The 24,861-nt window shown below is 32.7% G+C and overlaps 1 protein-coding gene across 1 annotated transcript in view; it reads left to right on the forward strand.

Annotated features, from left to right (window-relative positions):
* The window catches only part of ZNF654 (zinc finger protein 654), a 115,357-nt gene that overhangs the window by 35,780 nt on the left and 54,716 nt on the right, over positions 1-24,861 (forward strand). The window contains 1 exon segment of the mRNA XM_074299800.1: positions 11,645-11,790. Coding sequence (XP_074155901.1) covers positions 11,645-11,790 — 146 coding nt within the window.

Consider the following 24,861-nt stretch of genomic DNA (forward strand, 5'->3'; position numbering starts at 1 on the left):
TCCCAAGAGACTTTACAATTGGAATGAAGATAATAAATGGAAAAAAAGTAGAACTGTCACTATTAATTTAGCAGTAAGTCATATACTTCTCACAGTTATAGATAGAAGATATATTCTTAATTGAAGAAAGGGTAGAGGCAGTTAGAGAAGATAAAAATAGAGAACTTTACATAAAATTGAAAGGTTAATACACAAACAAAATTGATACACCTTGGATAGGAAAGGAGGAGATAGAGTGGGGGAAAAATTCTAAGGCTCAAATTTGTCTAATGGGTATCCCAAGATTTATTCAAGAAAAAAAAAATATATATATATGTATATAAAATACACACACACACACACACACACACACACACACACACACACATAAATAGAAATCAAAACAACTTTTGCGATTTCCATTACTAAATTTAAAATTCCAGGAAAGTCCTTTGCACATCAAAACATTATCTCAGATCTTTTTGTAATAGCAAAGAATTGGAATTAAAGTAAATGCTCATTGATTTGGAAAAGGCTAAACAAATTGTAGTACTTGGGTTGTAATTATTACGCATAATATTTTTCTTTTTCCTGTCTTTTAAAAAATACAATTTGATATATGGGACAAAGGAGAGACACTGAGAAATTATATTTATTATTTTAAAAAATTAAACTTATTTTCTTTAAAAAGAAAATCAGTAAGCAATTTAACACACTTGACACAACTCATTATAACCCTTTTTCTTACTATATGAATAAACATTAAAAATTGTTTCAAGTCATGTCAAAATGATATTCAACTATTTCAAGTGACTGTCTATCCTACAATAGTTTGTAGTCCTATAAAAAGTTTTATTTTGCAGGGAGATACTAATAAGTCCCTACTTTGTACAAGTCATAGGGCTAAATATTGGTATACCAAAAAGGGGGGGAAAACCTTCCAATTCCTTCTCTCAAAGAACTTAGTCTTTTATTCTGACAAAAAAGATATAAAATTGCTAGATATTGGAGGTAGGAGCCACATTAAAATGAAACTTGGGAAATGTTTAACAGAATAAGTAAAAATAAAATATGATATAAATAATGTTAGTGGTTTTCTGTTACCAATATTCATTAGGCTGGAGAAGGCAAGAAAGTTCCAGGAAAAACATCTATTTATGCCCCATTGACTACACTAAAGCCCTAAAACCTCTGACTTTGTGGATCATAACAAAATAATGACAAGTCCCCCAAAAAGGTGAGAATACTAGATCATCTAACTTGTCTGCTGAGGAACCCGTATGCAGACCAAGAAACAACAGAAGTAAAAGTGGAACAGGAAAATAGTATAGAAAGGGAATTTAACAAAGCTCTTTATTGTCATTTATATACAGAGTACATCATGTGAAATGGCAGGCTGAATGACCAAAACTCATAATTAATGGTTGCTAGGAGAAATATCAATAGTTTCAGATATGTAGTTGATAACTCTGATGGCAAAAAGTTTAAAAAAAAAATTAAGGATCCTCTTGGTTGAGAGTGAAAAGACAGTGTGTGTAAAAACTGACTTGAAGCTTAACATTAAAGAAACTAAGATCTTGGCAACTGGTCACTCTCAGATTTTGTATTCTTGAACTCAAAGATCACTGTAGATGGCAAATGCAGGCCGTGCAAGTGAGAGATGATTATTCCTTGGAAAGAAAGCTGTGGTAAATCTGGACAGCACACTCAAAAGCAGGGATATCACTAAAAAGCCAACAAAGGTCCATATAGTCAAAACTTATGTTTTTTTCAGTATCAAGTATGTGAAAGTTGGACTGCAATGATCTCAAATTATGTTGCTAAAGAGTTCTGAGAGTTCCTTGGACAACAAGAAAGTCATAATAGTCAACATTAGAGAAATTAATTCAGGTTATTCACTGGAAGGTCAAACCCTGAAACTGAAGCTTAAAAACTTTGGTCATACAATGAAAAGCTGGGAATCATGGGAAAGGTGGAAGGGAAAGGGGAAAAGGGATTGGAGAGGGTTAGATGGGTAGATAATGCAGTGAGGATAAATTTAGACTTCAAGAAACAGAGGAGTGGCTCAACTATGGCAGTTAATTTAGTTTTTCTTTTTTTCTAACTTATTTATTTTAATACACATTACTTTATGAATCATGTTGGGAGAGAAAAAGCAAAGCAAAACCATGGGAGAGATTTAAAAAACAAAAACAAAAAAGATGTGAACATAGTATGTGTTGATTTATATTCAGTCTCCTTAGTTATTTTTCTGTATACAGATGGCATTATCTGTCCAAAGTCTATTGGGATTACTTTGGATCCCTGAACCACTGAGAACAAAGTCTTTCATGATTGATCATTGTACATTGTTGCTATTATTGTGTACATTGTATTCCTGATTCTGCTTGTTTCATTCAGCATCAATTCATGTAAATCTTTTCAGGTCTTTTTAGTATCAGCTTGTTCATCATTTTTTAATAGAACAATAATATTCTGTTATCTTCATATCACAACTTGTTCACCCATTCCCCAATTGATGGGCATCTACTAATTTTCCAATTCTTTGCTATCACAAAAAGAGCCGCTACAAACATTTTTGCACATGTGGGTCTTTTCCCCACCCTTATGATTTCCTTGAATATAGACCTAATAATGGCACTTCTGGGTCAAAGGATATATGTACAGCTTTATAGCTCTTTGGACATGATTCCAAATTGTGCTCCAGAATGGTTGGACTATTTCACAATTCCACCAACAATACATTAGTGTTCCAGTTTTCCCACATCTCTTCCAACATTTATTATTATTTTTTCCTGTCATTTTAGCCAATATGAGAGGTGTGAGGTGATACCTCAGATTTCTTTTAATTTGCATTTCTCAAATCAATAGTGATTTAGAGCATTTTTTCATGTAATTACAGATAACTTTAATTTTGTCATCTGAAAATTATCTGTTCATATCTTTTGGCCATTTATTAATTGGGGCATAATTTGTATTCTTATACATTTGACACAGTACTTTATATACTTTAGATATTTATTTATATTTAGATATATATTTTGTCAGAAACATTGGCTGTAAAGATTTTTTCCCCCAGCTTTCCTTTTAATCTTGTTTGTGCAAAAATTTTTTAATTTAATGTAATCAAAGTTGTCCATTTTGCCTTTCGTAATGTTCTGTAGTATTTTTTTGCTCATAAATTCCTCCCTTCTCCAAAGATCTGATAGGTAAATTATCTCTTGTTCACCTAATTTGTTTATGGTGTCATCCTTTATACCAAATCATGTACCCATTTTGACCTTATTTTTGATGTGGGGTATGAGATGTAGGTCTATGTGTGAGTTTGTGACATAGTATTTTCTAGTTTTCCCAGCAATTTTTATCAAATAGTGAATTCTTATTCCAGAAGCTGGAATTTTGAGGTTTATCAAATACGAGATTACATTTGTAACGTGCTCTCCCGGCAGTTACAATTATTAGTCTGTCCTAGACCCACCAGAGTACCTTTGACCACTGTCCTTTGCAGTGTGAACTCTACCCGGCTCGCCTCCTCTGAGGCCTTCAAAGGTCTCTGGTCACAATCTCTTAAATCTATAGCTTAATAACCGGTAGCGCACTCAAGAACAGCCACGTGTAATCTTAAAAGCCTTTATTATACCTACTCACATAATGCCCTGACTGATGCCCTGACTTGTTGGTTCCCGAGTGAACACCTGGTCAGAAGACCCACATGTTCACTACCAAAACCCTTACCTCTTTTGGCTATCCATCTTGGCTTGGCCACCCAGGCTGCGAAGCTAGGGTGAAGAGCATCAGGTTAGGTTAAAGAGGGCGATTGCTGCCTGCAGTGGGCTTACATAGGGCCTGTGAGGTCACACACACAGCCAATCAGCGAGAGAGTCACCCATTACAAAACTATCTCAATATGGCCAGGATCCCGCCCAAGGGCAGTCCTAATATCCACAGAAATTACTTCCGGTCCTCAATCTCCCGATTTGCTGTGGCACCCATTTAAAGGCCCCTTACAATTCCCTTTCTCTTGTTTTGCGGGAACCGCACATCTCACCAAGCTAAACTTTTAGCACCAGCTATAGTTCACTTGATCCATGAGATGACAGAGTGTTATGCCCAAGGAGGTACAAAGCAGCAGATCAGTAAACAGAAGTATGACAATAAGAACCAGGCTCAACAGTGGCCCAAGTGTTCAACCCATTCATCAAAGTCATACTCGAGATAATATGCCAAAGAGGTTGGATGCCAATGAGGTAGGATGTCAACACTGAGGTGGGAAGTCAACAAGGTAAAACATCACAATTCTAGTTAACAAATATCAGTAGGTAGGTTGTCACAATTCTAGTTACATTTATCATAGTTCTAGACCAATTCTAGTTTCTTACAATTTTCTGTTGCACTTGTCACAATCCTAGAACAATTCTAGCTTATCACAATTCTCAATTGCACTTTTCACAATCCTAGAGCAATTCTAGTTTCACAGGTGCACATAAGCAAAGTCATGTCCAATAACATTGTCTCAATAACAACGGCAGGTGGGTGCGTTGGTTTTTCACCCACTAATTTAAAAGCATAGTCCTTCAATAGAAAGCATAGGGCAAAGCCTCTCCCCAGGCCACCATACGGCAAGTAGCCACGGGAGAAGCAAGCAGGCCCATTGTCCATTTACAGTCTTTATATTGCGTATCACCCAAAACAGTCCATTTCAGCTGCAACACTGGAACTGTGGTGTTTCTGGTGTCACGGTCAGGAGGGGCATCGCTGCCATCAGCGTCTGAAGGGCTGAGGACATCTGGCTGGTCCCTCTGGGCTGTTGTCTGGTCCTTCTCTTGGATCCCCAGGTTACAAATGTCTCTAGTGGGGATGAACTCTGCTGCTGGATCTGCACCTAGGAAGGAATGTACCCAAAGCCCAACTTGGGCCTTTCCAAATGCCATCCAGGCCTTTCCACATCATTGATACATCATTGATAAGTGTGTCACATGTATCTAATCTATTCCATTGATCCACCACTCTATTTCTTAGCCAATATAATGTTTTTCATGACTGCTGCTTACATCTGTTACTGCTAGGCCACCATCCTTTGTGATTTTTTTTTCATTAATACCTTGATATTTTTGACCTTTTGCTTATCCAGATGAATTTTGTTATTTTTTCTAGTTCCATAAAATTGGTTTTTGGTGGTTTGATTGGTATGGCACTGAAAAAGTAGATCAATTTAGGCAGAATTGTCATTTTAATTATATTAGTTTGGCCTACCCATAAACAATTGATGTTTTTCCAGTTGTTTAGATCTGACTTTATTTGTGTGAGAAGTATTTTGTGATTGTATTCATATAGTTCTTGCATTTGTCTGGCAGATAGACCCCCCAAGGTTTTTTTGTTTGTTTGTTTTTTACTCTATAGTAATTTTAAATGGAATGTGTCTATTTCTTATTGATGGATTTTGTTAGTAATATGTAGAAATGCTGATGATTTGTGTGGGTTTAGTTTATATCTTGCAACTTTTTAAAGCTTGAATTGTTTCCAGTTGCTTTTTGGATGATTTTCTAGGATTCTCCAGGTATATCATATATCATCTACAATCTTCAAAGAATGGTAGTTTTATTTCCTCATTGCCTATTCTAATTCCTTTGATTTCACCTTTGATCTTATTGGGACTATGTCTAACTTTTCTCCATTACAAATAATGCTTGCTGTTGGTTTTAGATAGATAATCATTATTTTAAGGAAAGCTCCCTTTATTCCTGTGCTCTCTAGTGTTTTTAATAGAAATGGGTGCTTTTTCTGCATCTATTGAAATTATCTCATGATTTCTGTTGGTTTTGTTATTGATATGGTTGGTGATGGTAATAGTTTTCTTGATATTGAGCCAGGCTTGCATTTCTGGCATAAATCCCACTTGGTCATAGTGTATCATCCTGTTGATAAGTTGCTGATATTTTTTTCTTTGCTAATGTTTTATTTTAATTTTTTTGCGTCAATATTCATGGTTTAGGTATCAGTGCCATATTTGTGTCATAGAAGGAATTTGGCATCATTCCTTTTACCTATTTCTCCAAATTATTTACATAGTATTAGAATTGATTCTTTAAATGTTTGGTAGAATTCACTTGTGAATCCATCTGGCCCTGGAGATTTTTTTTTTTTTTTTATGGAGTTCATTTTCTTTTTTTAAAATGGGACTATTTAAGTAATTTGTTTCCTCTTCTGTTAATCTGGGCAATTTATATTTTTTTAAATATTCATCCATTTTGGTTAGATTGTCAAACTTGTTGCTATACATTTGGGCAAAATAGCTCCTAATTGTTGCTTCAGTTTCTTTGTCATTGTTGCTAAGTTAATCCTTTTCATTTTTGATACTGGTGATTTGGTTTTTTCTTTCTTTTTTCTAATATTTTTTTAATCTAATCTAATTTTTTCTAATCAAATTACTCAGACATCTCTACGTAGTAGTTTGAAGTCATTTCTATCTAATGAAATGCTTAGAATTAACTGCTTCTTTAAGGAACCAGTTTCTACTTTGTAAGAAAAAAGAAAAAATCAGCGTAGTAAAAATATCAATTAAAAATTGCTAGTGTGACATTAATTTTTATTATGTCACTTCTTGAATACTAAGATTTGGGAATTTTATGCCGTTTTCTTAGTTGTTTATTGATTACAATTATCATAAAACTTAATTTAAAAATTTCAATTCTGTAGGATACATCAAATTGATTAAGAATGAGTGTACTTCACATGTCATCTTAGCTCTCAGATTTGCTAGGAATATGGGAAAACTGGGAAACTAATATATTATGGGTGGAGTTGTGAACTGATCTAACTATTCTGAAGAGCAATTTGAAACTATGCCCAAAGGGTTATCAAAACTGCTCAGTGCCTTTATTGGATCTGTATTCCAAGGAAATCATAAAGGAGGAGAAAGAAGACCCATGTGCAAAAATGTTTGGGACAGCCCTTTTTGTAGTAGCAAGGAAAAGGAAATGAATTGATTATAAGTTAAGTAAGTAAAACCAAGAGAACATTGTATACAGTAACAAAATTATGTAATGATCAACTATTCAGGAGTTGACTCTTTTCAGCTATAAGGTGATTCAAGGCAGTTCCAATAGGCTTGTGTTAGAAAGTGTTATCCATATCCAGAGAGAGAACTGTGGGACTGAATGTAGTTCAAAGCATAGTATTTAAACCTTGTTGTTTTTGTTATTGTTTGCTTGTTTTTTCTTTCTCATGTTTTATCTTTTTTTTCCCCTTAGCATGATGAATATAAAATGTGGTTAGAAGAATTGCATGTGCTTAACCTGTATCAGATTGCTTCTGGAAAAGACAGAAAAAAATTTGGGACACAAGTTTTTGCAAAGATAAATGTTGAAAACTCTTTGCATGTATAAGTAAAATACTATTAAAATTAAAAAAAATAAAAAATACATATATAAGTTCCAAGATAATTTAATACTAATCTAACTTAAAACTCATTCCTTTTTTATATATTCTGAAAGAACTTCCTCAAGTTACATTTTCCCTGTCTTCCCAATTTGGGAGGAAAAAAATCTTGTTTTTTCTATTGAGCAAAGTGAATCAGTATTATTTTAGATTTTTAGATTTTCAATTCTTAATGGGTAAAATGGGTAAAAAAATCTTTTAAAAAATGCATCCCGGGGCAGCTAGGTGGCACAGTGGATAGAGCCTTGAATTCAGGAGGACCAAAGTTCAAATCTGGTCTCAGACACTTAACACTTCCTAGCTGTGTGACCTTGGGCAAGTCACTTAACCCCAGCCTCCAAAAAAAAAAAAAAATGCATCCCTTGTATTCTGATATCTTCAACAAAGAGAAGATTTAACTCAGATCCAATTGATCAATAATGGACAGAATCAGCTACACCCAGAGAAGGAACACTGGGAAATGAGTATAAACTGTTTGCATTTTTGTTTTTCTTCCCAGGTTATTTTTACCTTCTGAATCCAATTCTTCCTTTGTAACAACAACAACAACAACAAAAATTCAGTTCTGCACACATATATTGTATCTAGGATATACTATAACATACTTAATATGATGCGAATGGCTGCCATCTAAGGGAGGGGGTGGAGGGAAGGAGGGGAAAATTCGGAACAGAAGTGAGTTCAAGGGATAATGTTGTAAAAAATTATCCATGCATATATACTGTCAAAAATGTTATAATTATAAAAGTAATAATCATAAAAAAAAAAGAAATGATAACTTAAAAAAAATGCATCCCTTTTAAGTTCAGTAATGATATTTAAGTTTGGACTGTATTACTTATACTGCTACATTTATAATATCCTATTTGGCAGATGTATTTTTACTGTTTTGAGGATAGGGGTAGATACATAGTTTTATTTTTTATTCTGAAGGAAATGTATGGCTTTTCAGAAAAAAACAAACCAAAAACCAAACAAACAAAAGTAACAAATTGACCTTTTGATAATAATTTAGAAATGTAATAGTTGCATTGGACCAGGTGTTAGTTGGGTACAGTGAAGTTATATCTGTTTTCTAATTAGACCCAGCAGTTGATTATCTTGATTGGTTACACTTAGAAACACATTTTATTATTGTTTTTGACCCAGGAAATAATACTAGACCTTGCCAGATGCTTAAATGTTCAGGTGTTTAATTTTTTCAAAGGTTTTCATGTGTCTGCTTTGTTTTCCTTTTGAACTCCTAATAGAAACCAGAAATCTGAGAGATCTGATGTTGTATTTAAAAAAAAAATGCAACAGATAGTGAGTGAGAATGATGCACAATTATACTTATGCCATTTTAGGAAATTAGTTCACTGGGAACCATGAACATGAAAAGAAAGAGACGGATATAGGCATAAATTGAAGCAGGGAAAATTTTACTTTTTTTTTTTTTTTCTCCAGCACCCAATTCCCTACTACCTTCATGTTTGCCATAAAAAGATGAATAAAAGTTGCTAGTGCTGTTTCTTTTAGTTTACACACTTAGTTGTGCCCTCAAACCCCAAGTCTCTTGTTTATACAATTCTGTAGATGAATTCTGGATATATGGCATCTCTTTCTTGATAATAAGATTACATAATTTATTTAGGACTTAATACATGGTAAAAGAAACAGACTTGTAGTTTTGTAAATTTCAGTCTCTGTAAGTGGTCATAGCTGTTTTCTTGTCTTAAAGATAGGCTTGATCCAATTTATTAACGATAGGTTTGGTAACTTTTAAGTAAAAGATAAAAACTAAATAATACCTCATAAATTATGTCTATTATGCATTTTAGAGTCATTTTCTTTGGTTATGATTTCTTTGGTTATTATCTTTATTCACTTACTCTCTAATTAAATTTAAATGTTTCTCAGATTGGTTTTGTGGCTCCCAACATTCATTTATTTGACTAATCTTTCACATTTTGGCCTTAAATGCACTGTTTCCCCCATGTGGGAAAACATGTGGTTAAGTCCACATTTGCAATAATTAATCTGCTTTTAAAAAATTAAATATATGATTTCAGCAATATATTAAGGAACAATTTATACTTTTAGTTATCTGAGTCATTGTGAGGTTAAGTGACGTGCCCATCATCACATAGTTAATATGTATAAGGGGCTTTACTTGAACCAAAGATTTGTACTCTGCAGACTCATTTCTGTCTATCCTATCACATTATTTCTCTCTTTATCTTATCTGTCTATATAAATCTCAAAACTCTTAGCCTCCTAGTTTCTTTTATAAAGCTGTGTGGTAGCAAGAACATTCAATTTGACAGAAATATGTGTTGGTATCCTAGCTGTGTTACTTAATATTTGCACGATTTAGGCACATCATTTAACTTTTCTTGACTTCAGCTTTGTCATCTTTTAAATGACATTTGTGCCACATTAATAGAGAGAGATGTTACTTTAAATTAGATTTTTTTGAAAAATCAGCTTCAGGCTTAAAGTTGTTTTGCCAAATCATTTATATGAAGTGGTACTGTGAGTTATCAGTGTGACTCAACCAAAAAAGCTAATATGATCTTAAGGTGCCTAAAGAGAATAATGGGTAACATGTCATAGAATCCAAGAAATTGGGAAGTTAGATTATTCTGCCCTGGTCAGATCATGTCCACAGTGCAGTATTCAATGCTTGTAAACTATCTTTATGTGTGTTCCTTAAGTCCAGTGACTTAGGAAATGAAAATGAAAACTATCTTAATTTATTTGAAAAGCTATTGTAGGGGCAAATAGCTGGTGCAGTGGATAGAGCACCAGCCCTGAATTCAGGAAGACCTGAGTTCAAATTTGGTCTCAGACCCTTAATACTTCCTAGCTGTGTGACCCTGGGCAAGTCACTTAACCCCAGCCTCAGGGGGGAAAAAAAGAAAAAAGAAAAGCTATTGTAGAAGATTATTATTATTTTTATCTTTACTGGTTCGTCTTAGAAGATTAGATGAATAGGTAGAAATAGCAGAGATGGAAATTTTAGCTTAATGTAAGGAAAAATTAATTTGGAACTATTTAAAAGTAAAAATAAGCTGCTTTCCCCTCAAAGTAAAAAAGATCACTTATTTTTCTACAAATTTTTATTGCACTGGGGTTTTTATTGCATCTGAGAGTACCTGTGGCAATTAAAGTAAAATTAAAATTAAAATAAAAGATTCACTGTATCTTTGTGTTTCAGACCCCTTAGAACAAAATTTTTAAATGCATAAAACAAAATATATAGGATTACAAAGGAAAGTAGTTATATAGAAATACCATTATTAAAATATTATTAAACTTTTAATTAAAACATTTAGAGATCCTACAAAGAACCTCTGAACTAGTTGATCTTGGCATCTGTTTTAATTGCCTTTTGTATAGTTTAGCAGTAGGAAAAGTGTCTATTAAAATTGAGGACTAATAGCAGCCCTTTTTGCAGTGGCAATGTGTAGATACCCATCAATTAGGAAATGGCTGAGTAAATTATGGGATATGAGTATAATGGAATATTAAATGTTCTTTAAGAAATTAGGAGCAGGCTGATTTCAGAAAAAAAAAAACTGGAAAGACTTGTATGAACTCATACTGAATAAAGAGAGCAGAATTAAGAGAATATTGTATACAATAATTATGTGATGACTATAATAATAATGGACCTGGGGATAGAAAGGGCTATTTGCATCCAGAAAGAGAACTATGGAGAGAATGTGGATCGAGTCATAGTATTTTCACTTTTTGTTGTTAATTTCTTGTGGTTCCCCCCCCCCCCCCATTTGGTCTGATTTTTCTTGTACAACATGACAAATATGGAAATATGTTTTAAAAATTGTACAAATTTAAGTCATATCAGATTACTTGCTGTCTTGAGGAAGGAGTAGGTATAGAAAAGCGGGGGAGAAAGAACACAAAGTCCTTACAAAAGTGAATGTTGAAAACTATCTTTACATGTATTTGGAAAATAAAATATTATCGGAATAACATTCAAAAAGACAAAAGATATATATGTGAGTGTGTATGTATATGTGTATATATATGTCTTAAAATAATTAATGGTTAGGCATGATCTAGGGGTGAGATAGGCATTCTAGATTTCTCTTTTCTCATTTGATTAAAACTAATTAGAAAATAACTTTATTTTTTGCAAGAAAACAATTTCTTGAGAAATTGCCACTCTTGACTTCATATATTAAAATCTAATGATATTTTTGGTATTACTTTCCCATTGTAGGTGGTTGAAGATTATGCTGGAAGATGGCAGGTTCCTTTGCCACAGCTTCAGGTTCTTCAGACAGCACTTTGTTGTTTCACAACAGCCAGTGTATCATTCCCAACTGAATGTGAGCACGTACAATATGTTCTGAGTAGCCTAGCTTTGTAAGTATTATTTTCTTTCCTTATTAAAATGTTGTCTTTGTCATTTGTATTATCCATAGATTTGTTTCCAGCCTGCCAAAAATATAAAGGGTTGTGTTTTTTTTTTCTTCCATTTTTTAGAGTTATTATTTTATTTAAAAAAAATTTAAAGGGTTGTGTTTTTTTCCATTTTTTAGAGTTATTATTTTATTTAAAAATTTATTATAATTTTTGCCTATAGTATTTTTCCATCTTTCTATTTTACTACAAAAGAGCACTGAATTTTGAGTCAGTCATGTGTTAAAATTGTGTTTCAGGTATTAGCTATGTGGCTGAACAATAACAAATACAATAACAAATCTTTCTCAGTCATAGTATCTTCATCTCTGAAATTCATTCTTCTGGGTAAACAAATGAGATAACACAAAGTATTTTGAAAACCTTAAAGCAATAGTCGTTATTGTTATTTTAATTGTTTGTTGTTTTCTCCCAGTTAAAGTTACTGGATAATTATAATTATGCTATGGTGCCTTGGAATTTAATAAGCTAGTGTATCATAGTTATTAAAATAATCTTTTAAGGAACATAATACTAGGCCAGACCCCTCTGGGCTTTCATTTTATCCATGACTTTCTTGAGATTTCAGTTAATTAATGAATAAACATTTGTTAATGCTAGGTGCTAGGGGGTACAAAGAATGACACAGTTTCTTAAGTAATTTGAAGAAGCTTAAACACGTATATAAGCATAATAAATAAATGTCAATAGAATAAATACACAAACACCTCAGATTTGTAATCCTGGGCAAATTATTTAGTTCTGCCTCCTTATTTAAAAATGAGCAAAAGCCAACCCATTGAAATTTATCCAATAGGTGAGTAATATTGTCAAGATTTTACCTTAAAGATTATTATTATTATTTTGGCAGCTACATAGTAAGAATGGGAAAAGATTTGAGGTATAGTGATCTATTGGGAAGTGTTACGAAAATCTAAGCAAGAGGTGAAAATGATGAATTCTTTTATGAACATATTAAGTTTTCGATGTGTTCAAGACATCTATTTTGGAATATCCAGTAGTTGGGGATCTAGAACTGAAGGATAGAGGAGATGCTAGATCTATTAAATATAGATTAACTCATCTGAATAAGATGACAAATTACCCCTTGGTAGTTGATGAAGTCACCAAGAAAAAAAGGTATAGAGAAAAAGGAAAGCTCCCCCAGGACTTGGAAAACTTCCATATGTAGATGGTGTAATATAATGGCAAATCAACAAAGAAGGTTAAGGAATAGGTAGATAGAAAGAGAATCAGGATAGAACAATGTCATGAAAATTCAGGGAGGAGATGGTATCTAGGGGGAGAGAATTGTCAGTAGTGTCAAATGTAGCAGTATGAGGAGTGAGAAAAGATCATCTGAATAAGAGATCATTGAAACCTTTAGAAAGAGCAGTTTCATTTAGGAATGAAGCCAAATTGCAGAAGGTTGAGTAGTAAAGAGAGGAAGTTTGGTGGCAGTTGGAGTGTGATAAAGTGGAAAAGCAGTAAAGAGGAAGTTGGAGTCTAACTATTTCAATTAATTTGGCTGAGAAAGTAGGAGAAACCTAGAACTATCTGTTAAAGTCCAGTGAAAGGGGAAGAGGCTTGGGCATTTTTAAAGATGATATAGCAGGAATTAATCCATAGGAGGAAGTTGAAGGTTAGAGGAGAATAATTGAGAGGTCAATCTGATGAAAAATATGGGAGGAAATGAGATTAAGGGCATATGTAAAAGTTGGCTTTGGCAAGAAAAAAGAATGAGGGAAAGGAGAGAGTGGAGATTGCTAAATGGAGCGGGAAAATAAGGAAATGTATGATGAATGACTTCAGTTTTTTTATGTGAAATAAGAGGTGAACTGAAAGTGTGGAGAAGAGTAAGGGAGGAAGAGTAAGACAGGGAATCAATTACAGAGAAATAAAAGAATTTCTATTTTGTAATGAGGGTCCATTTACATAGTTGGATAACATTGAGGAGATGTAGAAAAACTAGGGCACTAATGCATTGTTGGTGAAGTTGTGAACTTCAAGCATTCTGGAGCAATTTGGAACCCAAAGGGCAATAAAACTACATATCCTTTGATCCAGTAGTGACACTATTAGATATATCCCTAAGAAATCACATGCCCTCTCTTTTTAATCACCCTCACGTCTTCTATATCTCATTCCCCTCCTATTTTCCTGCATGATGAGATGGATTTCTCTATCCATATTGAGAATGTCTATGTTATTTCCTCTTTGAGCCAATTCTGATGAAAATAAGGTTAGTTCATTCTCCTTTTCCTCTCCTCTTCATACTGTAAAAGGTTTTTCTTCCCTCTTTTTATGAAACAGGATTAATACCATTCCACTTTTCCCTTTTCCTTTCTCATCCCTTAATTTCTCCATTTTTTTAGATATTATCCCTTCATGTTCAGCTCATACTTATGCCCTCTGTCTATATATACTCCTAACTGCCATAATGAGAATGTTCTAATAACTTAAAAGTACATCCTCCCAAATAGGGATATAAACAGATAAATTTTATTAAGTCCCTTATGATATCATTTTCCTGATTACCTCCTTATGATTCTTCTGAGTCATGCATTTGAAAATTAAACTTTCCATCTAACTCTGGTTTTTTCATCATAAACGGTTGAAAATCCTCTGTTTCATTGAATTTCCACCTTTTCCTCTGTAGGATTATACTCAGTTTTGCATCTGGAATATCATATTTCATATCTCATATTGAAGCTGCTAAATCTTGTGTTATCTTGACTGTGGCTCCACTCTTGAATTGTTTCTTTTTGGATGCTTGCAATATTTTTCTTTTGCCTAGGAGTTCTGGAATTTGGTTATAAATATTCCTGGGAGTTTTCATAGGAGAAGATTAGTGGATTATTTTAGCTTCTCTTTTACCCTTTGGTTTTAAAATGTCAGAACAATTTTCCTTGATGATTTCTTGAATGATGATGTCAGGCTCTATTTTTGATCATGACTGTCAAGTAGGACAATAATTTTTTTACTTTTTATTTTATTTTATTTGTGCTGAGGCAATTTGGGGTTAAGTGACTTGCCTAGGATCACATAGCTAGAATGTGTTAAGTGTCTGAGGCCAGATTTGAATTCAGGTCCTCCTGACTTCAGGGCTGGTGCTCTATCCACTGCACCACCTAGTTACCCCAGGACAATAATTTTTAACTTAAATGTCCTGGATCTGTTTTCCAAGTTAGTTGTTTTTCCAAAGAGATATTTTACTTTTTTTTTTTTTTTTTTTTTTTTTTTTTACTTTATAGTATTTTGATTTTTCATAAAGTCATTTCCTTCCATTTGCTCAATTCTAATTTTTTTTTTTTTTTTTTTTTTTGCTGAGGCAATTGGGGTTAAGTGACTGACTTGTCTAGGGTCACAGCCATGATGTATTAAGTGTCTGAGGGCAGATTTGAACCCAGATCCTCCTATCTATCCACTATACCAACTACCCCTCAATTCTAATTTTTAAGGAATTATTTTCCTCAGTGAGCATTGTTATCTCCTTTTCAGTTGGTCAATTTTGCTTTTTAAGGCATTCTTCTCTTCATTAGTTTTTTTGTATTTCCTTTTGCACCACTCTGAATTCTTTTCCTAATTTTTCCTCTATCTCTCTTACTTGATTTTCAAAATCTCTTTTGAATTCTTTCATGGCCTGAGCCCAGTTCTTACTTTTCTTGGAGGCTTTGGATAGAGGAGCTTTGAATTTACTATCATTTTCTGAGTGTGTGTTTCGAGCTTCCTCGTCACCATAGTTACTTTCTTTTGCCAGAAACTTTTTTTCTTGTCTGCTCATTTTCCTAGTTTATTACTTTTGGGTTTTGACTCTTTGTTAAAGTAAGACTTTGTTTCCAGGGTGCATTGTCCCAAGTTTCAGGTTTTGTGCAGTGACTAGTCTGATTTTAGAAAGACCTGGAAAGATTTACACAAATTGATGCTGAGTGAAATAAGCAGAACCAGGATAACATTGTTCATAGCAACAGCAAGTTTGTGCAATGATCAACTCTGATAGACTTGGGTTTTTTTCAGTATTTCAGTGATCTAAAATAATAGACTTGTGATGGAAAACATCATCTGCATCCAGAAAGAGAATTATGGAGACTCACTGTAAATCAACACATGCTATGTTCACTTTTTTCCCCTTCGTTTTTCTTTTTTTTTCTTGTGATTTTTCCCCTTTTGTTCAGATTTTTCTCTCCCAACATGATTCATATGAAATATGTAAGAGATGAATTTATATGTATAACTAAAAAAAAAAAAGTTTTTACATGTAACTAAAAGAAAAAAAAAAGAAAAGTTAATTTGTGGTATACCCTTTTATGTGTAAGAACACAGTAGACAGATTGTGAGGGAAGGCAGAAGTGTTAGCAAGGTGAGATGACAAAGGATTTGAGTAGCAGATATGTAGAGTTGATTAACTATAAAGTTGAGATTGGGAAGGAGGAAGTGAAATCAGCTTTTGGTAACTGTTTAGGAAAATGCTAAGGAGTCCGAAGAGTGGAGACTCCCAAAAAGATTCTCTCCCTCCACTCAAAAAAAAAAAAAAAATGGAAAGGAGCTATTTGTGCAGAAATATTTGTAACAGCTCTTTTTGTGGTGGCAAAGAATTGGTAATAAGAGGGAATGCCCATCAATTGAGGAATGAATGAACAAGTGGTTGTAATGGAATACTATTGTACTATAAGAAATGGTGATTACATCCTATACTTAGATAAATTCAAAATGAGTACATGATTTAGACAAAAAGGTTGGTAACATGTGCAAATTAGGAGAGCAAGGAATAGTTTCCCTGTAGCATCTATAGAGAAGGGAAGAATTTATGACCAAACAAAATATGGAGAAATGCAAAATGGATAATTTTGATTACATTAAATTAAAAAGTATTTGTGCCCACCAAACTAATGTATTCAAGATTAGAAGGAAATTAGAAAGCTGGAAAATAATCTTTACAGCCTGTGTTTTTGACTCATTTTGCACATATGTAGAAAACTTAGTCAAACTTATAAGAATTCTCGCAAAGCAATCAAAAAAAGGGGAAAAGACCCACATTTTACAAAAATATCTATAGAAACTCTTTTTATGGTAGCAAAAAATTAGAAATTGAGTGGATGCCTATTAATTGGGGAATGACTGAACAAGTTGTTGTATAAGAATATAATGGAATATTATTGTGCTACAAGAAATAATGAGTAGGCAGAAAAACCTGAAAAAACTTTGATGAGTTGATGTTTAGTGAAACTGAGCAGAACCAGAGCATTGTATGCAGAAAGCAATTTTGTATGATGATCAACTCTGATAGACTTAGCTCTTCTCTGCAGTACAATACTTAAAGAAAATCCCAAAAGACTCATGATGGAAATGCTGTCCTCATCCAGAGAAATAACTGAATGCAGATTGAAACATGTTATTTTCACCCTTTTTTTTTGTTTGTTTTTTCTTCCTTGTGGTTTTTTACTTTTATTCTGATTTTTTTCACCACATAATTAATGTGGAAGTATGTTTAACATGATTGTAAATTTAAAACATATAAAACTACTTACTCCTTGGGGGAGTAAAGGGAAGGAGAGAAAAAATTGGAATTCATAATCTTAGAAAAATGAATGTTGAAATTTATCTTCACATATAATTGGAAAAATTAAAATACTACTAAGTTAAAAAAAATGAAAAGCAGGATGTTTTTAGAAACATCTAAAAAGATTTACATTAAATGATACAGAAGAAAGTGAGTAGAATCAATAGAACATTGTACAATAGTAACAATATTTGTCCAAAGGTCAACTGTGAATGACTTAGCTATTTTCAGTAATATAGTGATCCAAGACAATAATCCAAAGGACTCTTGATGAAAAAATGCTGTCTTTCTTCAGAAAAAGAACTGAAGGAGTCAATGCAGATCAAAGCATGTACATTTTTTAAATTTTTAATTTTTTTCTGTTTATACATGTATATTCATTTAAAAATATTTTATGAATCATGTTGGGAGAGAAAAATCACAATAAAAGGGAAAAACATTGAGAGGAAAAAAAACAATAAAAGGAGAAAAAGTGAATATAACATGTTTCTCTCAGAATATGGATGGCGTTTTCCATCCAAAGTTTAATTGGGATTGCTTTGGATCACTGAACCACTGAGAATCAAGTCTTTCAAAATTGATCAATGAATAATCTTATTGTTACTGTGTGCAATGTATTGTTGGTTCTGCTTGTTTCACTCAGTATCAGTTCATATGTAAATCCATACAGGCCTTTTAAAATCAGTTTTTTCATCATTTTTTATAGAACAACATTCCATTATCTTCATATACCATAACTTATTCAGCCATTCCCCAATTGCTGGGCATCTACTCATTTTTCAATTCTTTGCTAACATAAAAAGAATTGCTACAAACATGTTTGCACATGTGGGTCCTCTTTCCTCTTTTATGATTTCTCTAGGATTCAGACTCAGTAGTGATACTACTGGATCAAAGATTATGCAGTTTTATAGCTCTTTGGCAAAACTCCAAATTGACTCTCCAGAATAGTTGGATCATTTCACAATTTTACCAACAATGCATTAGTGCCCCGGTTTTCCCACATCCCCTTCAACATTTGTCATTATCCTTTTTTATCATATTAGCCATCCTGAAAAGTGTGCGATGGTATTTCAGAGTTTTTAATTTATAAATATAAATTAAATCTAATCAATAGTGATTTGAAGCATTTTTTATAAACTATAGTTTTAATTTCTTCATCTGGAAATTGCCTTTTCATAACTTTTGACCATTTATCAAGTGAGAAATAACTTGTGTGCTTATAAATTTGACACAGTTCTTTATATATTTTAGAAATGGGGCCTTTATCAGAAACACTGGTTATTAAAAAAAAAAATTTCCCAGCTTTGTGTTTCCCTTTTAATCTTGTTTTTGTTGGTTTTGTTTGTGCAAAATGTTTTTAATTTAATGTAATCAAACTTGTCCATTTGACATTTCATAATGTTCTCTCTTTAGTTCTTCTTTGACCACAAATTCCTCTCTTCTCCACAAGATCTGATAGGTAAACTCTTACTCTCCTACCTTGCTTATGATATCACCCTTTACACCCAAGTCATCATGCCTATTTGACCTTATTTTGGTATAGAGTATGAGATGTAGATCTATGCTGAATTTCTGACATAGTATTTTCGAGTTTTCTCAGTGAGTTCTTATCCCAGAAGCTGGAGTTTTGGGGTTTATCAAATATTAGATTACTGTAGTCATTGATTATTGTGCATGTGTATCTAATCTATCCTACTGATCCACCACTCATTTCTTAGCCAGTATCATAGGTTTTTCATGATTGCTGCTTTATAATATAGTTTTAAATCTGGTACTGTTAGGCCACCTTTCTTTGTATCCTTTTTTCATTATTTTCCTTGATATTCTTGACCCTTTGTTCTTCAGGATGAATTTTGTTATTTTTTTCTATAAAATAACTTTTTGGCAATTTGATTGTTATGGCATTGAACAAGTACACCAATTTAAGTAGAATTGCCATTTTTATTATATTAGCTCAGCCTATTTAGGGGCAACTGATATTTTTCTAGTTGTTTAGATCTGATTTTGTGTGGAAAGTGTTTTGTAATTGTGTTCATATAGTTAAGAACTATATGTCTTGGCAGATAGACACCCAAATAATTTGTCTACAGTTAACTTTTTTTTAATGGAATTTCTCCATCTCTTGTTGCTGGGCCTTGTTAGTAATATATAGAAATGCTAATGATTTGTGTGGGTTTATTTCATATTCTACAACTTTGCTAAGGCTATGGATTGTCTCATGTAGGTTTTTGGATGATTCTCTAGGATTCTCTAAGTATGCCATCATATCATCTGCAAAGAGTGAGAGTTTTATCTTTTCATTTTTTCATTGTAGTTCCTTTAATTTCTTTTTCTTTTCTTATAACTAAAGCCAACATTTCTAGTACAGTATTACAATAATGGTGATAATGGGCACCTTTGTTTTATCTCTGATGTTATTGGGAATGCATCTAGTTTATTTATCCCCATTATAAATAATACTTGTTAATGGTTTTAGATAGATGCTGCTTATCATTTTAAGGAAAACTCCCTTTATTCCTATACTGTGTAATGCTTATAATAGAAATGGGGTCTTTGTTTTGTCGAAAGCTTTTTCTGTATTTTTTGAGATTATTATATGATTTCTGTTAGTTTTGTTATTGATATGGTCAATTATTACAACAGTTTGAATACTGAATCAGCCTTGCATTCCTGGCATAAATCTTACTTGGTCATAGTGTATTATCCTGCTAATAAGTTCTGCTATGTTTTCTTTGCTAATGTTTTATTTTAAATTTTTTTCATCTATATTCATTAGGGAGATCGCCTGTAATTTTCTTTTTCTGTTTTATCTCTTCCTGGCTTAGGTATCAGTACCATATTTGTGTTAGAAGAAATTTGAAGGAGTCCTTTACCTAATTTTTCAAAATAGTTTACATACTGTTGGAATTAATCTTTCTTCAAATACTTGGTAGAAATTAGTTGTAAATTTGTCTGGCCTTGGAAATTTTTTTCTTAGGGAGTTCATTGATGACTTGTTAAATTTCAATTTCCTAAAATGGGATTATTTAAATTAATTCCTTCTCTTAATCTAGGCAGTTTGGGGGGGGGGGTAAATACTCATCCATTTTGATTAGATTGTCAGTTTTGTTGGCGTATAGTTGGGCAAAGTAGCTCCTAATTGTTGCTTTAATTTCTAGCTCCTAATTGTTGCTTTAATTTCTATGTCATTGGTGGTAAGTTCACTCTTTTCATTTTTTATATTGGCAATTTGTTTTTGTTTTTGTTTTTTCCCTTTTTGTAATCATATTTCCCAAACATTTATTTATGTTGGGTTTTTCATAGAATCAGTTTTTTTTAACTAGTTTAATAGTTTTCTTAAAATTTTATTAATCTCTCCTTTGCATTTTAGAATTTCTAATTTGATATTTAATTAAGGGTTTTTAATTTGTTCTTATTCTAGTGTTTTAAAGTTGTGTGCACAATTCATTGATCTCTTTATTTTATTCATATAACTATTTATAGAGGTAAAATTTCATCTCATAAGTTTTGGTATGCTGTCTCATTATTGTTAATCTCTTGGATGAAATTATCGATAGTTTCTATAGTTTGTTGTTTCATTCACTCGTTCTTTAGGAATAGATTATTTAGTTTTCAGCTAATATTTGGTCTATTTTCCATGGCCCTTTATTACATGTAATTTTTATTGCATTCATTTACTATTCTGCCTTTCTGAATTTGGTTGTGAGGTTTTTATGCCATAATAACATGGTCAGTTTTTGTGTAGTTTCTATCTATCACTAAGAAAAATAATATATTCCTTTCTATCTCCATTCAGTTTTCTCAAAGGTCTATCATGACTAACTTTTCTAGAATTCTCTATTTACCTCCTTAAGTTTTTGTTATTTGTGGTTAGACTTATCTAGTTCTCATAGTGGGAGATTGAGATAAATCCCCCATTTGTATAGTTTTGCTATGTATTTCTTCTTGTAACTCTCAACTTCTCTAGGAATTTGGATGCTATACCATTTGGTGCATATATGTTTGGTATTGATATTATTTCATTATCTATGGTACCCTTTTGCTTTTGCTTGATCTCAGATAAGGATACATTATCCCTGCTTTTTTTTTTTTTTTTTTTTTTTAACTTCAGCAGAAGCATAATAGATTCTGCTCCAGGCTTTTACCTTTACTCTGATGTATCTCTGTTTCAGATGTGTTTCTTGTAGACAACATATTGTAGGATTTTTTTTTTTTTAATCCACTCTGTTATTTGCTTCGGTTTTATGGGAGAATTCATCTCATTCATATTCACAATTATGTTTACCAGCTTTATATTTCCCTCCATCCTGTTTTCTCCCCCTGTGTATACTTTTTTTTTTTCTCTCTTTTCACCGTGCCTCTCTTTTAGTAATGTTTTGTTTTAACCCACCTGGCGCTCAACCTGCTCTCCTTTTTCTTACCCTTTCTCTCATGCTTCTGCCCTCTCTTCTGTTCAAAGAGATGTGATTAAACTTCAGACCATGCTCATCAGCCTTCCTTTCCTTTGATTGCAATAGGTCTTTTGTGCTTTTTCCTGTGATCTGATTGTTCCTTTTTGCCTCTTCTTTCCTCTTGTCCCAATATAATCTTTTTCTATCACTTAATACCTTTTTCTTTGATATTACATCAGAGTCCATTCATATCTATACCCTTTGTCCATGTAAGTCCCTCTGATTGCCCCAATAACAGATACAGTTCTCAAGAGTTACAAGTATCATTTTCTCATCTAAGGATGTAAACAATTTAGCCTTTAAATAATATATTTTCCCTGTTTACCATATTTTTTGTGGTTCTCTTGAGGCCTGTGTTTGAAGATCATATATTCTGCTTATTTCTAGTTTTTTTTATTTGAATTGTTTTTTGTCCGGCAGCTTGCAATATTTTTTCTTTGAGATTATAGTTCTGGAGTTTTGCAAAAATGTTCTTTGGGGTTTTCCTTGTAGGATCTCTTTCTAGTGATGATAGATGGATTCTTTCAATGACTGTTTCCCCCTCTATTTCTGGTATATAAGGGCAGTTTTGTTTAATGATGTCTTGAAGAATGCTATCCAGGCTTTTTGTATTCATGGCCATTAAATAGACCAATATTTTTGAAACTCTCTCCTGGATCTATTTTCTAGTCAGCTCTTTTTCCAATGACATATTTTAGTTTGTTTGATTCTTTTTATTTTTTTAAATAGATTTTTATTTATAAAACATATGCATGGGTAATTTTTTCAACACTAACCCTTGCAAAACCTTCTGTTCCAAATTTTCCCCTCCTTTCCCCCACCCTCTGCTCTATATGGCAGGTAGTCCAATACATGTTAAATATGTTAAAACATATGTCAAATCCAATATATGTATACAAATTTTATAGTTATCTTGCTGCACAAGAAAAATCAGATCTAGAAAGGAAGAAAAAAATCTGAGAAGGAAAACAAAAATTCAAGCAAACAATAGCAGAAAGAGTTAAAATGCTGTTGTGGTTCACACTCAGTTCCCATAATCCTCTCTCTGGATGTAGATGGCTCTCTTCATTACTGAACAGTTGGAACTGGTTTGAAGCATCTCATTGTCAGCCATATCCATCAGAATTGATTGTTGGATATTCTTCTTGTTGCTGTATATAATGATCTCCTGGTTCTGCTCATTTCACTTAGCATCAATTCATGTAAGTCTCTCCAAGGCTTCTCTGAAATCATCCTGTTGGTCATTTCTTACAGAACAATAATATTTAATAACATTCATATGCCATAATTTATTCAGCCATTCTCTAATTGATGGGCATCCATTCATTTTCCAGGTTCTAGCCACTACAAAAATAGCTACCACAAACTGTTTTACACACGTGGGCCCCTTCCCCCCCTTTAAGATCTCTTTGTGATATAAGCCCAGTAGTGATACTGCTGGTTCAAAATGTATGCACAGTTTGATAACTTTTTGAGCATAGTTCCAATTTGCTTTCCAGAATGGTTGGATTCATTCACAATTCTACCAACAATGTATCAGTGTCCTAGTTTTCCCACATCTCCTCCACCATTTGTCATTATCTTTTCCCTGCCATCTTAACCAATTTGAGAGATGTGTAGTGGCATCTCCAAGTTGTCTTAATTTGCATTTCTATGATCAATAGTGATTTGGAGCATCTTTTCATGTGACTAGAAATAGTTTCAATTTCTTCATTTGAAAATTGCCTGTTCATATCCTTTGACCAATTATCAATTAGAGAATCGCTTAATTTGTTATAAATTTGAGTCAATTCTCTATAGATTTTGAAAATGAGGCCTTTGTCAAAACTGTTGAATGTAAAAATGTTTTCTCATTTTATTGCTTTCCTTCTAATCTTGTCTGCATTAGTTTTGTTTGTGCAAAAACTTTTTAACTTAATACAATCAAAATTATCTTTTGTGATCAATAATTATCTCTAGTTCTTCTTTGGTCACAAATTCCTTCCTCCTCCGCAGGAGATCTGACTTTGTGTGGAAAGTGTTTTGTAGTTTTGCTCATATAGTTCTAACTTTCCCTTGGCAGATAGATTCCCAAATATTTTATACTATTGGCTGTTACTTTAAATGGAATTTCTCTTTGTATCTCTTGCTGTTGGATTTTGTTAGTGATGTATAAAAATGCTGGTGATTATGTGGATTTTATTTTGTATCCTGCAACTTTGCTAAAGTTGTAGATTATTTCTAATAGTTTTTTAGTTGATTCTCTAAGTATACCATCATATCATCTGCAAAGAGTAATAATTTGGTTTCCTCATTACCTACTCTTATTCCTTTAATCTCTTTTTCTTCTCTTATTGCCAAAGGTGGCATTTCTAATACAATATTGAATAGTAATGGTGATAGTGAAAAACTTTGTTTCACTCCTGATCTTATTGGAAATGTTTCCAGTTTATCCCCATTACATATGATGCTTACTGATGGTTTTAAATAGATGCTATTGCCTGTTTTGAGGAAAAGTTCATTTATTCCTATACTCTCTAGTGTTTTTAATAAGAATGGATGTTGGATTTTATCAAATGCTTTTTCTCCATCTATTGAAATGGTTTTTGTTAATTTGGTTATTGATATAGTCAATTATACAATTGTTTTCCTAATATTAAACCAGCCCTGCATTCCTGGTCTAAATCCTACTTGATCGCGGTGCATTATCCTGGGGATGATTTTCTGTAATCTCATTGCTAATATTTTATTTAAGATTTTTGCATCACTATTCATTAAGGAGATCTATAATTTTCTTTCTTTGTTTTTGTCCTACCTGGTTTAGGTATCAGTCTATGTCATTTATGACATTGGTAGGAGTTCTTCATTCCTATGTTTATAAATGGTTTATATAGTATTGAAGTTAATTGTTCTTTAAATGTTTGGTAGAATTCACATGTAAATCCATCTGGTCCTGGGGATTTTTTCTTAGGGAGTTGATTAATAGCTTGTTCTATTTCTTTTTCTAAAATGGGACTATTTAAGCAATTTACTTCTACCTCT

The sequence above is a fragment of the Sminthopsis crassicaudata genome, chromosome 3 (genome assembly GCF_048593235.1).
Source record: "Sminthopsis crassicaudata isolate SCR6 chromosome 3, ASM4859323v1, whole genome shotgun sequence".
Classification (NCBI taxonomy): domain Eukaryota; kingdom Metazoa; phylum Chordata; class Mammalia; order Dasyuromorphia; family Dasyuridae; genus Sminthopsis; species Sminthopsis crassicaudata.